General features: G+C 58.8%; 1 protein-coding gene across 2 annotated transcripts in view; it reads left to right on the plus strand.

Moving 5' to 3' along the window:
• The first annotated feature begins 1,016 nt into the window (after positions 1-1,016).
• The window catches only part of IFFO2 (intermediate filament family orphan 2), a 46,737-nt gene continuing 24,614 nt past the window's right edge, over positions 1,017-23,139 (plus strand). The window contains exon 1 of one of the 2 annotated variants that reach the window (XM_023635621.2): positions 1,017-2,011. In XM_023635621.2, the coding sequence (XP_023491389.1) occupies positions 1,350-2,011 (662 nt within the window). In that variant the 5' untranslated portion in view covers positions 1,017-1,349. The remainder of the gene's footprint in view (positions 2,012-23,139) is intronic. The other variant, XM_023635622.2, reaches the window with a different exon arrangement.

Here is a 23,139-nt window from a genome sequence, read left to right on the forward strand (position 1 = left end):
ACCTGAAAACAGATTTGAATGAATGAATGAATGAATGAATGCATCCTTGGGTTGGCCCCACCCTCCAGACCGGTCACACACCCATGCTGCCCACTGAGCGGCTCAGTGAAATGGACCCCGAGCTGCATCTCAGCGCATGAGTGTGCGCAGTGGGGTGTGTGGGGGGGTGGTCATTCGGGGCCAGGGAGCAACCCAGGCAGAGCTTGCGGGTGTCATATTCCGGGAGGGTCTTCGCTCGGTCTCCCCCCCTCACCCTCCACTCAGCGAGGCGCCTCCGTGGGCCCAGGGACCAGCCGGCTCGGCAGTGCCCAAGCCGATCTCGGGAGGCCGAGCCAGCGGCTACAGGCGGGGGCAAGCGGTCAAGGAGCCCGCCCTGGTTCTCCGCGTGGGGGACGTGCGGGCGGAAGCGCTACCTTATCCTGGGAAGGTCGATCTAGGCCGCCCCAGGCTGGAGTGGGGGTGGGGTGCGGATGCATCTTCGGATGCTACGGTCCCCAACCCCTTCTAGGCCAAGGTCTCCCGCACCCAGTGGGAATTTGGGGCCGGGGAAATTGAGGTGGGAGAGGAAGAGAAGCGGAGCCTCCCTGGCAGAGGACGTGGGGGAAGGGGCGCCCTAAAGGGGGAAACGAGCGCTGCCCAGGATGCTGGCCCCTTTAAGAGGCCGGGCCGGCTCTGCGGCGGTTCCAGCTAACCGCGTGCCTGGTGCAGCTCTGCGGTCCGCGTCCCCGGGCGAAGAATCGGAGCCGGGCCGGGCGGCAGGACCCGGCGCAGGAGACGGCGTGCTTCGATGGGCAGCTGGGCGGGGCCAGAGCTGCGGACAGCCTGTCAGCGGAGCCGGGACAGCGGCGCAGCCCTGGAGTGGGCGGAGCCCAGGGCCGTGGGCGTGGCCCGGCGCTGCGGCCTCGGGGGCGGGGCCTCGGGCTCCTGGAGCGCCGCAGAGGGCGGCGGGGTGGGCGGGGCGAGCGCGGGGGCGGGGCCTGTGTCTGCAGTGGGCGGGGCCCGCCGCAGAGGGGCAGTGCCGGCCGAGGGTCCTCTGCGCGCGGCTGCCGCGGCGTCTCCACACCGTCCCTGACAGCCCCGGCGGTGGACCCGCGACCCTCGCTCGCTCGCTCGCGCAGCCGCCGCGGCCTCCACCCCGGCCCGAGTCCGTCCCTCGCCTCGGCGCCCACATCCGGGGGCCGTCCGGCCCGCGTCGCTGCGGAGGCCGCATCTGGCGCGCATCTGGAACCGCCCGGCCGGCCGCGCTGGAGCCCGCGCCTGCCCTGGCCCGGCCGCGCCGGGAGCCCTGCCCGGAGCTGGAGCCGCACCTGGAGCCGCGGGCCCGGGGCCTTGAGCCGCGCAGCCGGCGCATGGTGAACTCGCTGCTGTTCGGGGAGATGGCCTTGGCCTTCGGCTGCCCGCCGGGCGCCGGCGGCGGCGGGGTCTGCCCCGGTGGCGGCGGCGGCGGCGGCGGGGCCGGGCCGGGGCCGTCGCCGGTGACGGCGGCGCTGCGGGACGACTTGGGCTCCAACATCCATCTCCTGAAGGGGCTCAACGTGCGCTTCCGCTGCTTCCTGGCCAAGGTGCACGAGCTGGAGCGGCGCAACCGGCTGCTGGAGAAGCAGCTGGAGCAGCAGCAGAGCGAGCGCGAGCGGCGGCTGCGCTACAAGACCTTCTCCCGCGAGCAGGCCGTGCAGACCGGGCCCGAGCTGCTGCTGCCGCCCGCGCCCGGCGGCGGGCACGGCAGCGGCGCGGCGGCCGGCGCCAACGCCAACGCGCTGGCCCTGGGCGGCCTGCCCCCCGGCGGCGGCTCGCACCCGCAGCACTACGGCCGCCTGCCCGGGACCATCTGGAGCTACACGCAGGTGCGGCGCACGGGCGGCGGCGGCGTGGAGACCGTGCAGGGCCCCGGCGTGTCGTGGGTGCACCCCGACGGCGTGGGCGTGCAGATCGACACCATCACGCCCGAGATACGCGCGCTCTACAACGTGCTGGCCAAGGTGAAGCGCGAGCGCGACGAGTACAAGCGGAGGTGAGTGGCTCTCGCCCCTCCCCCCGCACCTCCTGGGGAGGGGGCGTCCAGGTCCCGGCAGCCGCGGAATGTGTTCGGGAGGGGTCGGGACCGGCCAGCTGGTCCGAGCAGGTGGGCTGGAAGCTGTGTTTGCAGAGCGCCCGCCTGCACACGCTTGGAAAACTCAGTTATCTGCTTCCAAGAATGGGGGCGGGCGCTGACTACGGTAGGGGACACCTCGGCGCCGTCATTGGACCAGGCAAGTTGTCTTCTGGGTGAGATAATCATCGGTGTTTTATGGGATCTCATTTAATCCTCACGGCAGAGTGTAGGGCCTTTTTATCCCCATTTTGTAGATGAGGAAACTGAGGCACAGAGATGCAAGTGACTTGTCCAAGGTGGCTTGGCTAATAAGTGGTGAAGCCCGGATTTGAACTAGTGATTTTAACTATTGCTGGCTAGTCTGTCTCCCAGCTTAGGTATTTTCCTAAGGGTGTAGCAGTGGGGCTCCCCTGCCTTCATGGGTGAAAAGAAAAAACTCTTAACCAACCCACTGGCTTCTTGTTCCTTGAGTTAAATGAGATCAAGTGTTTGAAAATGGACAGATCGCCCCTGCCTGCTAGGGCCAGGGTCTGCCGTCTTGCTCCGGCTCTGTAAGGTCCAGCTGGCTGGGCTGGATAAGCGTACCTACATCAGCCTGGCCCCAGGCTTTTAAAAACACCTCCCTTCGCTCCTCTTCTCCCCACTGCGCTATTGTTCTGGTTTATTGGGCCCCAGCAAACTCAGCCCTAAAGGCCCACAGGAAGAGAGAAGCTTGGGCTAGAAGACTGGACATCGAATGGACCCAGGCCACTGTCTCTGGCTGGAGTGTAGGGCAGACTGCCTGCAGGACTGGCTAGCACATCCTGCCCAGCTCAGATTCCCCAGCTGGGAGACCGACATTGCTTCCTGCCTGCAGCCAGGCTGACAGTGCTGTCTGCTCGGCTCTCTGATAAGAGGAGACGGGTCTGTCCGTAGCATCGGAACATCGCAGGCCTGGGTGGGGGTGGGGTCCTCTGGTCCTGGCTGCTGCTCTCCCAGGCATGCAACTCTGCACTGGCAGCCGGGGCTCTGCACTCCAGGGCTTGGAGGATGTGCTGAGAAGGATCTTTCCTTCTGCTCCTTGAATCCTGGTGCTCACATGAGCACAGAGGTCTGCCCAGGTAGCTGGGCATGGATCTCCTTCCGTCTCCTTCCACTGGGCAGCCTGGCTCCTGAGCAGGACTCAGGTGCCTGCTCCATCACCTGCTTGTGAGATTGTTGAACTACTTGGAAGCCTGTTTGCTCATCTGAGAAATGGGCATAATAAAATCCACCCACTGTGGCATGAAGGACGAGTAGGGCGGTGATGCTTTTCGGAAGGTATAAAGTAATCAAGCTGATGTGATAAAGGTGACGGGCTCTTTGTCAAGCCAGCGGAGAGTAGACACCCAGAGACTCAGGTCTTTGCAGAGCCTGGCTTTCTGGGGTTAGGTCTTAACACCCGCTCGAGACGAGCGACTCTCCTGAGCTGGGAGTCTCTCTTGAGGACTTGAGAGTGGCCTGCTGACTCGCCATGGAGGCAGGAGGTAGGCTGCCTCCCTGCCCCTCGTGGGCAGCTTCACTGGGGTGGGGAAGGGAAACAGGCGTTTGCTCTCGATGGTGAAACTCGGAGGGATGGGCCCTACTGTCTGCCGCTGGGGATGGTGTCGTCATGCCCTAGGCTTGCGCTGTTTGTTTTAATGTGTGTGTGCTTTTTGGACCTGGCTACTAAGGAGATGGAAAACCGTGCCCAGTCTTAGAGGCAGATAGGTTGGCATTGAGCAATGCTCTGTTCAAGTTGCGCCCAGGGCGTGGGGTGTGATGTCAGCTTCTGGCGCTGGCCTGGAATGAGACGGGCTCTGCCAAGACAGGTGGAGTGCGGGTGTCGCTCTTCCCGCCCTCTGGGGTGCGTGTGCACCTTCTCTTTCCCCATTCTTTTGTGAACTGGGGAGACGCATCTTTTCTGACATTGATTCAGGGCTCAAGTTGGGGTTTTCCAAAGCAAGTCTACTCCCTTCCTTGGGCCTCAGTTTCCCTTTCTGTAAAGTGAGAGGTGGATGGGCTAGAACTATGCTCCTCGAAGTGCCAGGCTTCCTCAGAGATGCTTTAGGGGTTCCTTGAATATTAAATAAAAATGAATATTTAAAATTATATTAAAATGTTCATATGGTCATAAAAATGGGCTCACTCACTTTTAAGTTCTTCATTTTAACTCATCAAAGTCCACATTTTGGCTAATTTGTTAGTGGTCGGCCTCAAGTAAAGGCCACTCTCCTCCTTTGTCCATTTGTCTGAAAAGCATTCTGAGATTGCAAAGCAAACTGCTAAAAACGATTCCCATTCGTAACTACTTCTCTGTGTGAGTCAGGATTTTCCTGATACTCTGCAGCCAAAACTGGAGATGGAATTAAACGGGACGTGGAGCTGTCATCCAGAATGCCGGTTCTCAGTGTTAATGGTCAAAATAGCCTCATCAGCCTCACTGAGTGAATTGAGAATAGGTAACTGTTGTATATTTGAACCTAGGATAGAAATTTACATGAGTAACATTCTATTTGTACTTGTTTCTGTATTTGAGTTTCTCCTAAGAATTTTCTTTTGGGAGGAGGGTGGGCATATGATCAACTTTTTAAAAAGCTTAAAAACCCCTTGGCTAGATGATCTCAAAGGGTCTGCCCGGCTTTGACGGTCTGTGAATCTGAGTTTGAGCTCCTAGCCCACTTCCGGTCCCCCGTCCCGAAGAGAAGTCGAGGCTGAGGGATGAGACCACGGTGTTTGTCTGGACTCTTGGCCTCTGAAGGCTTCAGATTCTTCCAGGATGTCTAGCACGGAGTCCCAAGCAGTGAGCAATGAAAGAAGCCTGTGCCAGGGTCTCCTTGGGTCCACTTGGAGGAATTCAGAGCCTCGGAGACCCCAACTTCCTTCCTCAAAGGGCAGCCCGGCATGTGTCGGTCAGTGTTCTCCAAGCTAGAGGCCTTCTGGGTTCCACCTCCATGATTTGTGACTATAGCCACGTCCCACTACCTGTATTATTACTTATGTAAAATATTGTAAACAGCTTTATTGAGGTATAATTTGCATATCCTGAAATCCTTGCATTCTAAGCATACAATTGAATGATTTTTAGTAAGTCCACAGAGTTGTGCAGCCATCACCACAATCCCAGCTTTAGAATACTTGCATCATGCCCGAAAGATCCTTCGTGCCCATTTGCAGTTCGCCCCCATTCCCACCCAGCCCAAGCAGCCCCCGACCTGCTCTCTGTTTCTATAGCTCGGCCTTTTGTGGACACTTCATATATAGAGAACCATACGATAGGTAGTCTTTCGTGTGTGGTTTCTCTCACTTAGGTAGTGTTTTTGAGGTTCGCCCGTGTCGTGGCGTCTATCAGTAGTACATCCCTTTGTGTGCTGAATAATGGTCCACTGTATGGTTAGACCACATTTTGTTCATCCATTCACCTGGTGAGTGCCTGGGCCCTGGCCTGCACCCTCCTGCTTTGACTTCTCCTTGCTCCAGGCAGCTCCGAGCTCTTTACCGCAAGGGAGATGTGGTCGCCGAAACTGTAACGCGACAAGGTTGTCAGGCGTTGATTTGGAAACCAAAACAAACATCACTGCCCCGTCACCACCCAGTGCCACCAAAATATCCTGTTCTGAGTTTGTAGGCTGGGGGCTTTTCCCTGGGAGAGTCCTGCTGAATCTGCCTGAACTCGAAACAAATGAGAGTTCTCTGAATTGGCATCTGAGAGACCTGGACTCTGGGTCTGGCTCTGCCACTAGGCGCTGTGTGACCTCAGGCCAGTTGCTGCCCTCTCTGAGCCTTAGGTCCTTCACCTTTACACCAGGGGATTTCTACTGGTGATCTCTCCCAGCTCGCTCTACACTTAGAGTCTGTGACTTGAAGGGGCCCAAGTCAGGGCTGCCCTTTCTGCCTCCTGCAATGACAGTCTGGGCATCCCCCTCTCCTGTCCCCAGGCCCAGTGTGGTTTGGAACTGGCTGGTTTCGTTCCCTCCTCCTGTAGGTTGCCAAATGTCTGCCCCTGACTCAAGTCAGCATGAAGGGCTTGGTTTATTTTCCCTGGTGCCTGGGGCGATGGGAGCTTTGAGACCCAGGAGGGACCACGGTGTTCATTTAGCCTGGTGGGCCCTTTGGATCCCTGGGTTCTAGAGCAGGGTGTCTTGGGGCGATTCTGGGGACAGTGGGGGCTGAGCACCTGGGATGTGGCCCTCATTAACCGCAGAAGCGCCATTTCAGTGACTCTCAGATTGACATATGGAGGGAGATTCAATTGGGAAACAGGGTTCTACAGTTTAGAAAAAAGAGAAACAAAGAAGTCGCTGACTCAGCTGAGTACTTTCATTTTAGGAAGGTGGAAACTGAGGCCCAGAGGCAGCTGAACCCCAAAGCCGAGCTGGGCAGACCTCTGTCTGCCGTTGGGAGCTTTCCTTGCCGCTCCGAGGTGACGCCCGCGCCATCTGCCTGAGGTCGGGGCTTGCTAGAGTTCTTGCCGCTTTTGGTGTGCCTGCCTTTAAGCATTTTTTAAAAAGCCACTTTCAGAGATGGGAGGAACTTTTGTCACAGCTATTTCTGATCGTGAGCAGGAAAGGGCTGGGCTGTTGGCCTGAATGGAGGGCTCCAAAAAGGGCTGGTGGGTGAGCCCGCTGGAGTGTCCCCAGCCTTTTCCCGTCATGCCCTGGGTGGCCCTTGAGCAGGTGGGTGGTGGCCCCTGAACACCCCAGAGCCAGAAGACCGCCCCGGAGGGCTGGCCGGAGGGCTTCGTTCCCTGCCACTTCCGTCATTTCTGAAGCTGCCACGGACGCGGACTCTTTATTTCTGATTTTCCTGGGAGGCAGCCTGAGATGGTGGACAAAGGGTTCGAATCCTAGCTCTCCTGCTCCCTGTGTGACTATGGGATATTGCTTGGCCTCTCTGAGCTGCCTGAGCCACTGCTTTCTGTGAAAGAGGGAGAAGAATGTTGCTCCCCCAGGGACTGAGAAGGAATAAGTGAGCTCATGTGTTACGGCACCGGGGGCTTAGCAGGCTGCTGGTATGGCTCCCCCCACCCCCCCCCAGCCCATCCCTTCCCCCTGCACCGTCTGCTCCCTTCATGGACAGGCCTTCAGTGCTGGACTGCCCAGCACATCCATTTCAGGACACGTCGCTGCTCTCTGTCCTGTGGAAGGCGCCAGAGATGGTGCTGGGGGCGGAGGAGAAAGGGCTGCTGCTTTGTCCCGCATCTCTAAGGAGGGAGTTCTTCCTACTCGTAGCGGTTGATTTGTGCCTCCGGAAATCTCTGGCCACCCCCCGCCTTTTCTCCCAACCTCTCTTAAAAGAAACCCACAAAACCCCCTCCATCTTGCTCCTCAGTGTTCCAGACACTCTTGGCTGGGCTGGCATTCTCTTTGGGGACAAATTTGGGAGGGATTTTCAGAGCCTCAAGCTAGAGGGAGGGAATGAGGTCCCAGAAAAGAAGAGGAAGCAGGAAGCAGGGAGACAGCTGACGCTGAAGATTCCTTCTCCCAGGAATGCAGGCGGGGCCTTCGCCTCGCTTGGCCACCGGATGCGAGTCCCCCCCCCCCGCCCCCCCCCGCCCCCCTGCCCCCACCCCCTGCACACACACTCACACTGACACTCCTGCTCTCATCCTCATCTCACACACTCTCAGGCTCTCTCTCCAGGCTCCTGGCCGCGTCCCCACACGTGTCGGGGTTTGAAGGACACAGAAGGGTAGACCCAGAATTTGAACACGCTCTTTACTGCAAGGAGATGCGCTGACTGCGGGGGAATTGATTTAACCGTGCCATGTGTCAGTGATACCCGAGGCTGTGGACTTTCATTTGGAGTTCTGGCTTTTGCCAGTTCTTGCTTTTGATAGCACTGGGGAGATGAAGCTGGGCTGGCGTTCAGTTTATTTCCTGTGTCGTGGAGGCTAAGGGCCGGGGACAGGGAAGGAGGCAGCCCTGTTGTCCTCTGTGCTCAGGATTAGCATGTGTTGCTCTTCCCTGACTTGCTTCCATCAGGCATTCCTGAGCGCCCATTACCTCCCCCATCGTGGCACCCCCACACCCGGAGCCGTAATTGCCTGGGATGTGTCTGCTGCCCCGCTGCCCGTAAGCTCTGTGGGGGCGGCTCTCCTACAGAGTCCAGCCAGGGCCCGGCCTCAGTCCATGCTGAGCAAGTATCTGTGCCCCAGTGAGGGCTCTGTGCCTGGCTGCTGCGTGCTGGGAGGCCCCCAATGGGCCTGGGGAGGTAAGGCACAGATGACACGGATGACTGACACGGACTCTACATCCCGGGACTTTCGGCTTATGGAGGGAATGGTCTGGACTAGGAATCAGGAGATCTGCCCTGCAGTTCTGACACGTTGGTTCAGCAAGTTTGAATAAACACCATCGCCTGGCGCCAGATGCCAGACCCCAGTGCAGGAGCTAAAAGCTGGGCGAGCTTAGGCTAGTCACTTTGCCTCTTTGAGTCTCAGTTTCCTCATCTGGAAAAGGGGGATGCTGAGCTCTGTGTCCCAGGCTAGTGGGAGGAGGAAAATATCTACCACTCTTTGTAAACGGTGAAGTTCCAAAAGAATTACACAGCAAGATTTCACAGGGCAGCGGGGTGGGGGTCCTGAGGGGTGAGGGGTGCCGGCTTTGTGAGGTGGGCAGAAGTCCAGGACCAGGCTGGAAGCGGGGAGAGGGTGGTCCACGCCCTGCAGGCAGCCTCTGGTGGTCGTGCAGCCTCAGGGCATTGCTGGCTGCAAGGTGTTTAGAGGATCCCAGGCCAGATGAGAGCCTGGTGCAGGTTTCTATGCGGCTGCCGGCCCCAGGGGAGCGCCCTCCCACCCTCGGTGGGTGCCATGGCCTGGCTGCCTGGGCAGGATGTGGTTTCTGACTCTTAGTTCCTGGTACACGAGAGGGTAGTTGTCACTCAACAGTAAACCCAGCAAATTCCTCTGGTTCCCTCGAGGGCCTGTGGCCGGGCTGAGCCCCCAGGGGGTGGTATGGGGCAGCTAGAGCCCTTTGGAGTCCAGGTCGTGGTCCTGGCTGGCCTGTGGTGTGATCTGAGCTTCCCGTTGCCTGCCTGGGAATGGGGACGCTGGGAAGATGGGCTTGTCCAGTGCCCGCGGAAGACCTCCTCTCTGTAACTCTGTTGGCGTGGGCTGGATGCTGCGCATTCTGTGTAATCTCTTACGCCTCAGTTTGTTGCTCTGTAAAGTGGGGATAAGGTTTCTTAGGAGTTCTGCTTCCCAGAGCTGATGTAAAAATCAATTGAAATCGTGGAGTGTGAAAGCATTTTGAAAATGTTTAAAAATAAATCATAATGACTTAACAGCCACCATCGATTGAGTACCTCCTGCCTCTGGGCTCTGGGATGACTCCTTTCAACAAGTGGGAGTTAATTATTAGAGGAACCCAAGAGGTAGGACTCGGTTATGCCCATCTTACAGATGAGAGGATCAGAGAGGTGAAGAACTCTGGCCCAGATCTCACAGCAAGTCCAGTCTGGGGCTCCAGGCCCCAAGTTCAGGGCTCTTCCCCGGGGGAGACGCAGGCTGGCCTCGTCCCATGCCCCCTGAGGGCTGGTGGAGGCTGGCCCAGGGTGAGGAGGCACGGGGTCTCCCCGGCGCCCATCGCAATATTGCCACGGCAGGTGGCAGAGCAGGAGGTGGCTGCTGCTCTGGGAAGACTTCCTGCTGTCACTTTACAGTAATTATTTCTTGAGAAGCTGGTGGATCCCTGGCAGTGGCAGGCAGACAAGCCTCCGGGGCCCCCGTTGTGGGCCGTCCAGACCCTGCTCTTTGTAGATGATCCTACTGGGGAGCCCCACTCTGCTGGGGGGAGTTCCTGGTCAGCCACAGAGGTTGGCACACCTGGGCTGGCGGGCCTGGCAGGGGAGGGGTTGGGGAGCAGGGATCACGGGTTACCACCTGTCTGGCACTTGCCACGTGATCTGATTTCCACCTTGTGGCAATTCTGCAGGACGGAAGCCAAGGCTGGGATTTGCTAACTTGCCCCCAGTCACCCAGCAAAGCCAGGTGGCAGACTCTCAGTTAATGCTCCTCTGGTCACACCTGGCCCCTAAGTGCCCAGGGCCGGGGCCAGAGGGTCTCACCACTGATAACAGGCAGGAGGGAGCACAGGGCACTGGCTGGAGGGAGGGAAGCTGGCCTCCGCCCTGGGCTCGGGTTGCCTCACTTTTGCTTCCGTTGGGGGCCGTGAGCTTTGCCGGGGTGCAAGAACCCTGCTACGGTCCTTCTGTGCCTCTCGTTGGGGAAGATGAGTGTGCTGGGTGCAGATGTCTGAGGAGCTGGGGCTCCGTTCTCAGCGGGGGCTGCACACCCACCATGGGCCCGGCGCTGTGCTGGGCACTGGAGTGAAGCTGCCAGCCCCTACCCAGGAGCTCAGAGTCTGGGGACACAGGCAAATGTGACAATGCCATGTGACGAATATCTGCCCAAGTAGAGCCTGTGCATACTAGGGGCTCAATAAATATTTATTACTTAATTAATTTATCAAACAAATATTTATACCATGTCGACTCTTGGCCAGGCTCCATTCAGAGCAGTTTGCAAACGTTTAAATCGCATAACCTCGTAATAACACTATGAGCTGGGTACTAACAGTGGCCCATTTTAGAGATGCTGCAACTGGACCAGAGAGACATGGAGGGAACCAGGCAAAGACCACTCCTAGGTGGCAAGCCAAGATTTGAACCCAGGAAGTCAGGCTCCAGAGTCAGCCTTTATCCTGTGCGGTGCCCATTGCAAACAGCTTTCCTGCTCTGAGCCTCAGTTGTACTTCTCTTAAAGGAGGAGTATTAAATTTGACTTCGTGAGGCCATTTGGAAGATTAAATGAAGCGATGCCTCTGGAAGCATTTTATAAACTGTTGAGTGATGTGCCCATGGTGACTAAATGGTTGGAAGCCCTGGGGCCTACCCACACTGCTGTTTCTTCTCCAACTTGCCGTACAACCTGGGGCTGCTCGAAGCTCTGTGAAATGTCTCGTCCTCCCCGTGCCTTCATATTCTCACCTCCCCTGGCTCTCCCCAGGCTGTGATGGGGTGTGGGGCAGACACCTGTGAAACTAGACAGCTTGGACAGAGCATTTGTGCGGAACTCAGAAGCTGGGAAGAGAGGAAGATGAGAGTGTTTCCACAGCTTATCAGCGACGTGACCTTGAGTGAGTTATTTGCTTTTCTTAGCCACCGGTTCCTTATCTGCAAAATGGGGACAGTCATGTTGCATGATGGCATGAGAAAGTAAGCGAGGTGATGGTTCAGACCCTGGCAGCTGCCGGCATGATCACTGAATGAGGCCGGGGCCCCTGGGGAGAGGGGCAGGCCGGGAGGCAGATGGCATTTGCACCCTGGCCTGGGCAGGAGCCCCTCCGTGTGGCGGCGCTGGGTGGGGGCCCTCTCTGAGTGTCTCGGAGGTGCTTGCTTGGCGCCCTTGGCCTGCGTGCTCTGACTTCGGGATGTGCAGGTTCACACAGCCCCCCACCCATCGGCTGCTTGACGGAGAGATGCCCCCGCAGTGGAGACACTGCCTCCCGCCCTCTTAATTGGCCATTTTTATTACTTGGGTTATTTAAGACGGTTCTTGGCTCGCTGCCGCCTCGTTGCTGTCATGGGGGAGGGGAGGAGCAGTGGGTCTAAGTGGGCCCTGTGACATTCTCCGGCAGACAGGCTCCTCTGGGCAGTGTTGGTACGTCTTCCCAGGCCCGTCGGCACCCCCTTTCTGCCCCTGGCCTCCTGCGGTAATGGGCACAAGGCCATCTAACGGGATGAGGAGGAGGGCGGGGAGACCGGGATTGGAATCGCTTTGGGGGAAATTTGTGGCAAAGTCAGACCACAGGACCAGAGAGAATGCTGGAATGCTGGGTGGGACCCTGGTGGGACCCTGTGTGCCTGAAACCCAGGGATCCTGGAAGGTACCTGAGCCAGCTTAGGGCCGTCAAAGAAGGCTTCCTGGAGGAGACATCACCTGATTGTGTTTCGAAGGTCCCATAAGAGTGGAAGAGAAGGGGAGAGGGTGTGCAGGGAGAGAGAACAGCCAGTGCAGAGGCCTGAGGGTGAGCTCGCCAGGCCGCGCACCATCTGGGGCCTGCTCTCATGCCCAGGCTTGAGTCGAGACCCGGCCCGAGCCTGGCCTGCCTGCTCTTTCCTCTCCCTGTCCTCCTCCCTCCCTGTGGGCTGCTTGGCTCCCTTTGTTCTGTTTTGCTGTCTCTCATCCTCTTTCCTCTTCCTCTTTCCCTCCTTTCTTGGTTTGGTCTGGGCTCCTTATGGCTGGCTCTCTCACCCGCCCGGTCCCCCATGTGAGGCAGGGGAGGGCTGTGAGGGGGCGCTGTCCCCCACCCCCAGCCTGATGCCGGGCCGCAGTGGGGGGCTCTTTGTCTGCCGCTGGGGCTTTGTGAGCTCGTGTGTGCACGTGGGTGTGAGCCTGTGTCTACACCCTGCGGACTTGGAGCCCCCGGGGTCAGGACCCCACTTCTGGCGACCCCAGGCCCCTTGTCCTATAGGGCTGGGGTCTTGACATCGTGGTGGGTGGCAGGGGAGGTTGCCTGGTGAGAGGATAGCTGCCGGGTCTTGGAGGTCAGAGCTGGCTGTCGGGGCCGCAGCCTCCCCAGCCCTCATCAGGTCTGGGCCTCGGATTAGACCCAGGGACAGGGGCGGGTGGGGAAGCCAGGCTGCTCATCTTCCCTCTCCCATCTGACCGCCTGCCTGTCCCTTCTCCCTCACACCTATGACTTCTCTTTACCTGGTGGGCACAGAGCACCCTCTGAGGTCATTTAGTCCACCCCCCTGCTTCCAGGCAGCATCGTCCCCGGTCATCCCAGATGAGTAGAGGTGCCTTCTGTCTTTTGAAAAAGATCTTCTGCGGGCTTGTCCTTCAGTGTCTTCTGTTTTTCTCTCCATTCCCACTCACATACCCGTGACCATTTTACAGATGAGGGCACTGAAGCTCAGAGAAGGAGAGCAGTTCCTTGAGGTCACACAGCAGAATAGAGGCTGGAATCCAGGTCCCCTGAACAGGGCTCCTTTGAAACCCTTGGGCTAAGGGATCCTTCTGAGGACTGTAGTCCTTTAAGGAGGGGTTTTCAAAACTCCCAGAGGCCAGAGTGTTTGGGGTGCAGGAGGCTCAGAGCCTGTCAGGTGGAGTCCAGAGACCAGGCCCAGGCCCTCTGCCAGAGGTTGGGGTCTGTGCTGCAGAAGAGGCTCTCAGCCTACGGAAGGGACATCTGAGGTGGCTGTGGCCTTGTGTCCTTCAAATAAGGACACTTCCCTGGCCTTGGCATGGCACTGGGGTCTTGGGGTGTTGACTGACTGACTGACCTACCATCCCTGTCTGCCAGCCATGCACTCGGCTGCATCATTTCTCTGTGCCTCGGTTTCCTCGTGTATAAAATGGGATGAGGAGGCCCCCAGGGTTGTTGATAAGCCAGGCCCAGGGTGGGCTGTTCCTCTCCCCTCGTCTCTGGGGTGAGCCCTGGAGTTGGAAGGGCTGAGAACTTGTCCTAGAGCGTCGGAGATGGGGAACTGCAAGCCCGATCCTCCAGTCACTGCAAACTCTGTCCCCAGGTCCCCAGTCTGGGGCTGTGGCCTGACAGACGGTACGTGTGGCTCTGTACACAGTTCTATATGGAAAGTCTTATATTTACAATTGGTATTACACTTGCCTTTAAAGAAAATACTAACATTTAAAACATCAGGATTTATCCAAATTGGGGAAACTGAGGCCTGGGCTCGGCAGGCTGCTGGCAGAGCCAGCATTAACTTGATGCCCATTAACTTGATGCCCCCTCCCCGACTCACAGATTGTTCTTTTCTGTGCCTTAAGCATAATAAATCCACAGGGAATAGGAAGAAATTGGTTTGTTGGCTCCCCCTTGGTTGGTTGCTGGCCCGCCATCCGGGCCTGCCCCTGCGGGGGGCTCCGACTCCGCAGCGGGGTGCCCGGGTTCCCCTCCCACCCGAGCCTCGGGTGTCTCATCTGTAACGTGGGCAGGCAGCCTTAGCTCACAAGGCTGCAGTGAGGACTCGGTGACATAGTGTGAGCCGAGGGCTGAGCGTGGGGCTGGCCCCCGTTGTTATCCTCGGTCCCTTCTGCCCAGGCCCGGCCCTCCCCAGCCCCCAGGCCCGCTCAGTGAGCACTGCCTGCTCCCTCCGCCTTCTGGCTCAGAGTGGCCTTCTGTGTTCAGGGCACTTCCTTTCCCCGGCAGAGCCGCCCGCCTGGCCTGTGAGAAGGTCACGTCCGCTCTCCTGCTTGGCACACTGTCAGCACAGGGTCTCAGGGAGGGCAGGACCTAGCATTTGAGGCTGTATGCAGCACACCGTGGAGCCTGTGGCTTCCAGTGGCCTTGGAGGGTGTTCTTGAATGGGGACGTCTATCCCCATCCCTGCCTCCTCCTCGGGAGATCACTGGCCTGAGGTCTCAGCGTGAGGCGGAGGCAGAGCTGGCATTTGAACCTGGGTCTTCAGAGGACCGCCTGCCACACTCAGGGCCTCAGGCTCCCTGGTTGGGAAATGGGCCGCGCGTGCCTGGCCTTCGCCCTTGGGCTGAGACACCGGAGTTGGAAGACAGGTTCAAGCCCTTTCTTGCCCCTCAGCGGGCAGTAGGGCAGCTGTTCTTCCTAGTGGGGCCCCTGTAAGGAGATGGGAAGCTGGCTGCTGGGTTCTCGCCCAGCCCATGGACTGCCCCTGCAAGGCCGTGTGGGTGAAGGGCTCGCTCCCAGACCTTGGGGGAGAGTGGTGTCTTGCTACTGTTTCTCCAGCGGTGATGTCCAGGCAGCTGGTTCAGGGTCTCGTCCAGGAGACAAAGGCTGCTTTGTATCTTCTGCCTGATTTAAGTCCAGACACATCACCCCTTAAGGCAGGAAACAAGGTGGAAGGGATTGCAGGGCCCAAGCAGAGAAGGCCTGGGAGGTTGGCTCTCCCTCACCTCCTCCAGGAAGGAAGCCGGGATCTCATAACCCCATTATACTTATGTCCCTAGAGCATCTCCTGTGCCCAGTGCAGTCTAAAACTCTGTGGATGTGTTCTCTTGAACCTCACAGCACACCTGAAGGGTAGCTGTGGTTATGCCCATTGTACAGATGAGGAAACTGAGTCCCGGCAGGTGAAATGGCTTGTTACTTGTCATATCCAGAGAGTGGTAGAGCTGGCATGTGAACGTGGGTCTCTGTGGCTTAAAAGATCACCACTGGGTTCCCCCACGGTTAAGTGTCCTTTCAAACCCAGCTTTGGGAGCTACTTCAGAAAGCCGAGACACCATGTGGGAAGACCAGAGCAGAGAAATCTCCTGGCCTTGGGGATCCTTAGCTGTAATTTCTATTCTCAGGATTAGGAGATGGGTCGCTGTGCCTGGAGCGTGTGTGAATATGCGTATGTAGGTGGGTGCCCAAGTGTGTCCAAGTTAGAGAAGGAGGTCGGACAATGGAGGGTCAGCAGTCAGGGGAGAGTGATGCTAGGGAGGTCTGTGGGCGAGTGTAAGGAAGCTTCCCAGGGACACCTAGGACCTGCTGCACTTCTTTATCAGGAATTACTCCACTTGATCATCCATCCATCCATGCATCCATCCATGCATCCATCCATGCATCCATCCATCCGTCCATCCATCCATCCTTATCAGGGCCCCTGTGCCTATGCTTGGGCCCTTCGGATGATGCTACAGGGACCAGAAAGGCAAACTCCTGTCCCTAGGGAGCTTGCCAAATGACTGTTAAATCAGAGCTGGAAGAGTCCTTAGAGATTGTTTACTTTCTCCCCCAATGCACACTTTTTTCAGAGAGGGACAGTGATTTGCCCAGGGTGACACAGCAAGTTGGTGGCCGAGCTAGGACTCACGGCCAGGTCTGTGGACCCCAGCGCCATGTTCTCGCCTCTCTGCTGTGCTGACGGACCACTCGACTCCAGGCTGGCAGCCCTCTTGCCCAGCACATTCCTCCTCGGCTAGTGGGATGTGTTCTTGGCTTTTCTGGAGTCCTCTGCAGGTTCTTTCCTGAGGGCTGTCTGGAGATGCCGGCTGGACCAGCGTGTGGGCCCCAGGTTGGGGCCGAGCTTGGCCGTGCTCTGCCCTGAGAGGACACCTTCGCCCATGTGGAGCGTGAGGCTGGCCGGGCACCTGAGTGCAGACACTCAGAGGCTCTGCTTACTGCTCCTTGTGGACACCAGCTTGCTGTCCCCTGGGGTCTCCAGAGGTCATCCGTTCCTCCCTCTCCTTGAGGCTTAGACCATTCCAAATCCTACTTAAAGATCTTACTGCCTTGGAAGGCATTCCAGAGCCTTCCCCTAGATGTGCCTTCCATCGGGAAGTGCTTCCTGGCCTCTAGCCATCGTCCCACACGCTGCACTTCCCCTGTTCAGCCTTCCGTAGTGTAGGGCAATGGGTGGGCATCAACTATCTGGGGAAGACCCTTTCCAGGTTCTCAAGGCAGTTCGCCTCCCCTCCAAACCCCCGAAGCTTACTTTCTTCGCGCCGGAAGTCCCTCCTGACTCATGCACACTTGTTGGGGCACGCTCGTGTGGAAAGGATCTGGCTGGCCCCTTTAGGGTTCTGTAAGTTCTTGGGAGGGAGGCACATTCCTTCTCCTGGAGTCATGGAGCCCTCCCTCTGAGCCGGGAGTGGCCCTAGAGCCCAGGGATCACCCCGGCTTCACCTTTTCTGATGGGGAAACTGAGGCCCAGAGAGGCTGAGCAACATGTCTACGGCCATCAGCCAGCCTGGTGGGGTTGGGTCTCCTCCTTCACAAGGCGGTGCTGTTTCTAGGGTTTGGGCAGGGGAGTGGGTTTTCCAGCCTGATAAAGGGGGCAGCTGGTGGGGTTCTGGCCTGGCAGTCCCTGCCTGAGATGGGTGTCCTGGAAGCAAAGCTGCCGGCTCCACGTGGTTCTACAGGATGCCCCGGCCCGGAGTCAATGCCCTCCCGGCTCACCCGCTGGGCCCTGGCACCTCTGGCACTCCCGTCCATCCCGTGGTCCCCTCCCACCCCGCCACCTCCCTGACTCTCTTTCAGCCCCGGGGAGGCCCCTCACCTCCAAGGTGGAGGACGGAAGGCCCGAGTGGATGCAAGTGACTAAGTTGCCGCAGGGACACTAGCGCCTGTGGCTGGGCAGGAAGGGGTTAAGCAGCCCTACTTGCTGGGACTGGACTCCCAGCTGGTGTCCTGGCCCCTCAGGCCAAGTGGGCCATCTGGCTTGACAGACACCACACCATGTTCCATCTGTCCCCAGGCAAAGTCACCAAGAGGAAGCCGCCTGCTGCCTTTGTGGGCCTGCTGGGTGGGCGTGGACCCGCTGTCTGTCCCCAGGAGGCCGGCGGGTTGGGAAAAGGCCCTCCACTGGGCAGGCCGCCCTGCGGGTGGCTGGCTTAGGTCTTCCAGCGGCAGGAGGAGGGAGGGCCTGAGCTCCCGGGGGTGGTCAGAGCCTCCTCATGCAGATGGGTTCAGAGAGGCGCGGGGCCCAGCCCGGGGCCACACAGTGAGTCAGTGCAGAGAGCAGGACTCGCACCCAGGCCCTGCCCACTGCTTCGCCCCGTGGCTTCAGCTTACAAACTCATTCATCCAGTCAATACTAGGTGAGGGCCTACTGTGTGCCTACTGTGTGGAGACTCTGGGTACCAGACAGCACCCCTGTCCCAGCGCGGGGGAGAGGGAATGGAGAGGATGGAGCCTCTGAGGGGAAGAGTGGCACGTCTCAGTCAAGCCCAGGACCCCGGCCCCTGGGCCGGCCGCTCAGCCACTGGAAGCGGGGCCTGCTCGCTAAGAGGAGCAGAAGCGTACCAGACGCTGGGTGCCCCCGCTCTTGTGCGGTCCTCACAGCCCAGCGGGGCGGGTACTGCTGTTACCCCCATTTCACAGACAAGGAAACTGAGGCTCGGGGAGGTAACATCACTTCACCAGGTCACCGGCTGGGGAGTGGCTGAGTCTGTCTGAAATCAAAGGGTTTGGGGACAAGGGGCAGGGGAGCAGTGCTGAGGGCCTCCCCTCTCCCCGCTGGCCAGTCCTTCTTGTTCCTCTGTCTTGGACCGTCTCCTTCTTGGCTTCTTGCCCGGTCCGGGCCAGGGATTGTGGGGCTGGAGGACCAAGTCTCAGGGGAGGAGAGGCCCCTGTTGGGTTTGAGCTGAGAAGAGAAGCTGGGCCCTCGGCAGGGCTGGGGTTGGTGACCCTGTGCCCCCCTGGGACGGGGCACCCGCCAGGGTCTCGGCAGTGCTTGAGGGGCTCCCTCTGGGGGATCCCTGGTGTCTGAAGGACCCCCTGCCCATCTGAGGGCCCTGGGGGCTGGGCCGGGCCAATGGGAACCTCACTTTAGGGGCTCCACAGTCAGCAGCCCGGGCAGGGGCCTCAGCGCTTTGTTGGTGGGGTTTGGAGGTGGTGCAACTTGGGGTCCTTTCTGAGCCCCAGGAGACTGGGGGTGCCCAATTCCTGACCCTCTTCCTCCCGTTACGGGGCCTCCCGGCACAGAGAAAGGAGCCCAGGCATTGGGAGGGAGACCCCGTGGGCTACTCCTACACCTGGCGCTCCCTCGGGAGAGCAGGGGCCGGCGAGTCTGGTGCGTGAGAGCTCGGGCTCTGGGGCCTGGATTCCAGTCCCGGCTCTACTGCTCCTGAGCTCTGGGACCGTCACAGCTCGCTTCACCTCCCTGGGCCTCAGTTTCCTCGTCCGTGAAACGAGCATAATAACAGTGCCTCCCTCACGAGGCCGTTGTGAGGGTTCAGTGAGGTTGTACAGGCTGTCACGTGCTAACACTTCACAGGGTAGCTTTTTTGATGATGTGACCCTGGACAGGTCACCTCATCTCTGTGCGCCTTGGTTTCCCCATCAGCAGAATGGGGGTGAGGAAGCAAGAGGCTCCAACGAGGAGCTCTGCTGGCAGATTATTGTCACAGAAGGTTCTGTGGGCGTCTGCTCGCTTTCATTCCCCCTCCCGTCTTCCCAGAGGGCACTGACTTCTCTCTCCTCTGAGGGGCACCCGGGCCCCACGGATGCTCTGCGTGTGCGTGTGTGTGTGTTGGGGACACCCCAGTGTCCTCCCCGCTGGTCCGCATCACGCTGAGCCTCAGAGCCCGCATGACGCAGGAGGCGGTGTTGAGGAACGGGTCGGTACCCTGGAGCAGTGGCTCGTCACTAATCCTCTCTCGGCGCTGGGGTCACTGTCTGGTCACCTGCCCGGCTATGCCGGGAGCCTTGCAGGCCAGTTAGGAGGGTTAAGACGCTGCACACGCAGGCGAGCCGCCACCAGCATCCTCCCTTGCACATGCCCCACAGTAATTGCTTCGCTGGGTCCTTGTCCCTTTCCCTCCTTCCTCCTGGTGGTGCTCAGGGACGCCCTCCTCCCCTTACCGCAGCATGGCAGGAGCACACAGGCTCTGGGTTTCCGTCCCCACTCTGCCGCTGCCTGGCTGTGTGACCTCGGGCATGTCACCTCACCTCTCTGAGCTTCAGACTTCTCACATCCATATTGCCCGGGCTTCTGAGTGTCCCCATCTGACATGCTGGGATCCTGTGTTCTGTGATTTCTTTTTCACTCTTGGAGCCTATTTGTGCATGCCTGTCCTTGCTGAATCCAGGTGGGGTCCTTCACCCCATTTCACAGGTGAGGAGACCGAGGCCTGGAGAGACGACTTGCTCAAGGCTGCGGAACCTTGGTTTGAGTCCAGGACAGGGTGTGTGCCGGCTCCTGCCCGGTGGGCTCTCCTTGGCTCCGGCCCTTTATGTGTCCAGGCTGCAGATGAAGAGGGAAGCTTGGAAGCGAGAGCAGTGGCCCAGGTTGCTCGGGATAAACAAGCGGGCCCCGTGAGTGATGTGGCTTTGATGGGGAGAGTGTGTCGAGCGGCAGACCCGCAGGGCCTTGCATTTACCTGTGGGTGGCACAGTCACCAGAAATAAACAGCGGAGAGACCCAAAGTGCACATTAGGTTTCCAGAATAGCCTTGGGAGTTGCTGATTTTCCTCAAAGCTGTAAACATAGCCCTGGGTGGGGCCCCCTGGCCTCCTGGGCACAGACCCCCTGGGCCTCCTGCTTCTTGGCCTGGGTGCCCGGACCGCCTCCCTGCGGGCTTCTGGCCTCGGGTGAGAGCTAGAGCCCCCGAGGCCGAGAGCGGCTGGGGTGGGGTGGAGCGTCCCTGGGGGCTCGGCCGGGCCTGGGTGGGAAGCGGAGTCCTGGGGAAGCAGAGTTCTGGGGAAGCAGAGCTGTGAGCACCAGGCTTCCCATCCTCTGCCCCATGTGAGGCAGGCCCAGGCGTCGAGGCGAGAGAAGAGGATCCTGGGAGGAGAGCTGTAGAGCTGGTGGGGACTGTGGAGGTTGTCTGGGGAAACTGAGGCTGATGGGGAGGGACAGGTCATGTCCAAGGCCACACAGTGAGTCAGTGCTGCACTGACTCCAGACTCCATCTCCTAAGAAAGGCCCTCGAGGTGGCTCTTTATCCAGGAAACATTTACCTGGTGCCTACTGTGTGCCAGGCTCCGTGCTGTGCTCTGGAGCGGCAGCTGGGAGCCAGAGATGGGCCTGATCTTGCACAAGCTGGGCGAAGTGGGAAGACCAACAGGGGAGCAGGTAACCTCAGGAGCAAGTGACTGGGGCCTTTAGAGCCAGAAGAGGGGCACTTGGCCTTGACCAAGGAGTCAGGGAAGGCTTCCTGGAGGAGGGGGTATAGCAGCTGGGTCCTGAAGTTGGCATAAGATGAGGAGGAGAGAGAGATGACAAAGGGGGCGTGTGGATTGGAGCCTTCCAGGCAGAGCCTCCAGCTCATGCTCAGGCCTTGAGTGTGATGCTTCTTGGCACACCTGGGGCTGGGGGCGCCGAGGGGGTTGCTGCCCTAGCATGTGGCTGCTTGCCCCAGGGCTACCCTTTCAGAAGAGGTATGGGGCCATTTCTCCCGTGAGCCTGGTCCCCCAGCCCTTGCTCCTTGGGGAGGGCAGGGTGCCACCCCAGTGAGGGGGAGGACGGGCCACATTTGTGGTGGGGTCTTCTTCCACCCGAAAGAGAGGCAGCCCTTTGACTAATGGGGAAACTGAGGCACGAAACAGCGTTGCTGCAGGGGCTAGGGTGAGGACCAGGGACCCTGCTTTTCCTTGGCTCTGTGGGCAGCTGTCCAGACTCCAGCAGCTGCCAAGCCCCATGAGAGTGCAGCCTTGTCACACACACGCTTGGCGGGGCACTGAGGCCTTCTCCAGGCCTGCGCCCTTGACCCAGCAGCCCCCTCCACAGGGAAGACCGGGCACACGTGCAAATGCGAGTGTGCCAAGAAGCTCTTGGCAGTGTTTTGATTGCTAGGACTGGGGAATGACAGTGCAGGACCCATCGGGTCAGTGGTGCCCCAGCCGCCTCTGTCTCACCCGCTCAGAAGGAGGCTTCCCGTGTGCTGTGTTCACAGTAACTCTCACAGAGGGGGAATTGCGTGGGTTGTAAATTTTTTTTGGCTTGGCTTCCCTGATTTTTTTCTATTTTTTGTGTAATCGTTGTAAAATACTCATGATATCAAAACAAGCAGATATTTTCTCTTTTTTAAAATTTACATGGTTTTGACTTTTTGACTTGGTGATACCTTACATCACTCAAAATTAAAAAGCCACAGAAAGAGAGGAAATTCGGACACCTGTGCAACATGGATGACCCTTGAGGGCATTAAGCTAAGTGCAATAAGCCGGTCACAGAAGGACAAATACTGTATGATTCCACTTATTCGAGGCACCTGGAGCAGTCAAATTCATAGAGGCAGAAAGTAGGATGGTGGTTGCCAAGGGCTGTGGGGAGGAGGTTGGGGGGTTAGTGTTTAATGGGTGCAGAGTTTCAGTTTCAACATGAATCGTTCCAGAGATGGATGGTGGTGATGGGTGCGTCAGTGGGAAGGTATTTAATGCCACCGAACTGCACACTCAAAAATGGCTAAGATGGTACATTTGACAGTATGAATATTTTACCATGATTAAAAAAAAAAGATACAGAGGGGGACAGAGTGACAAGTCTCCCTCCCATTCCTGTCCCCAGCCACGCTGTTCCCTCTTGAGGCAACCAGTGTCTTCAGTGTGCTGGTGGATTCTTGCTTTCCTCCCTCCTGGCCCGGGCACCGATGGGCAGAGCGAGGATGCCTCCCGCCCGGAGAGCCCAGGATGAGCACGCCCTTCCATCCCCGCCTCCAGGACACGAGGCTGGACCCAGATCTTCCCGCCCTGCTGGGTTGCAGGAATTGAGGACCCGAGGCTAGGGGGCCAGAGTCCTGCCTGGAGAGCGCCCCGGAACTCTCCTCCCCTCTCTTGGGAGAAGACTCCTAAGTGGGCACTTGGGAATGTTTGTTGACTGTGTCATGGGGGAAAGAAGGTGGAATGTCAGCCAACAGCCAGACGGAGCTGGGCTGCCGCAGACGCTCTGAGCTCCTGTTCTTAGAGTCCCAGAAGCACCCAGCACTCCCTCGCCGGAGTGTCCTCGGGGCCAGCTCTTGTGCCGGCACTGGGATGAGGCACTGGATTGGACCCCAGGGAGGTGAGCTGTCCTCCCATGTCTGTTTGATGGTTACCGGGCGTCGATAGCAGGGCGTTTGGTTTGGCACCCGGGTATCCTGCTGGTGCCCAGGTCCCTGGCCAGTCCCCTTAACAGAGCTGCCACCCTGAGCTGAGCTGCCCATTCTCCAAGGCAGGAAAGACAGCATGAAGCCTTGTGCTGTGGCAGAATCCATGTATCGAGCTGGACTTTGTGCTGAGTGCTTACCACAGACGGACGCATTCAGTACGCTGGCCCCACCCCTTAGACGGCGAGCCTGGAGCCCTGGAGCTTCTGTGCTTTGCCCAGAGGCACACTTCTGCCCCTTCCAGCATCCCCGTCAGGTGGGACCTCTGCAGCCAGCGCCCGGGGGCCTGATGACAAACTGCAGCTGGCCCCGCACCATGCTGTCCATTGAGCGGCGAAGCCGAAAGGACCTGAGACCGTTTTACAGAGAAGAACCTGAGGCCCAGAGAGGCCAAGGTGCCCTCTTAGACCTCAGAGCTGGTTAACGACGGGAGGGCAGGGCAGGGGACCCTCCGTGTGATCCATCAGCTCTCACACACTGTAGCAGCCCCAAGGAGGGGCCTCTATGATCCCCATTTTGTGGATGACCAGGTGGG

This window comes from Equus caballus, chromosome 2 (assembly GCF_041296265.1).
Source record: "Equus caballus isolate H_3958 breed thoroughbred chromosome 2, TB-T2T, whole genome shotgun sequence".
In the NCBI taxonomy this organism is placed as follows: Eukaryota; Metazoa; Chordata; class Mammalia; order Perissodactyla; family Equidae; genus Equus; species Equus caballus.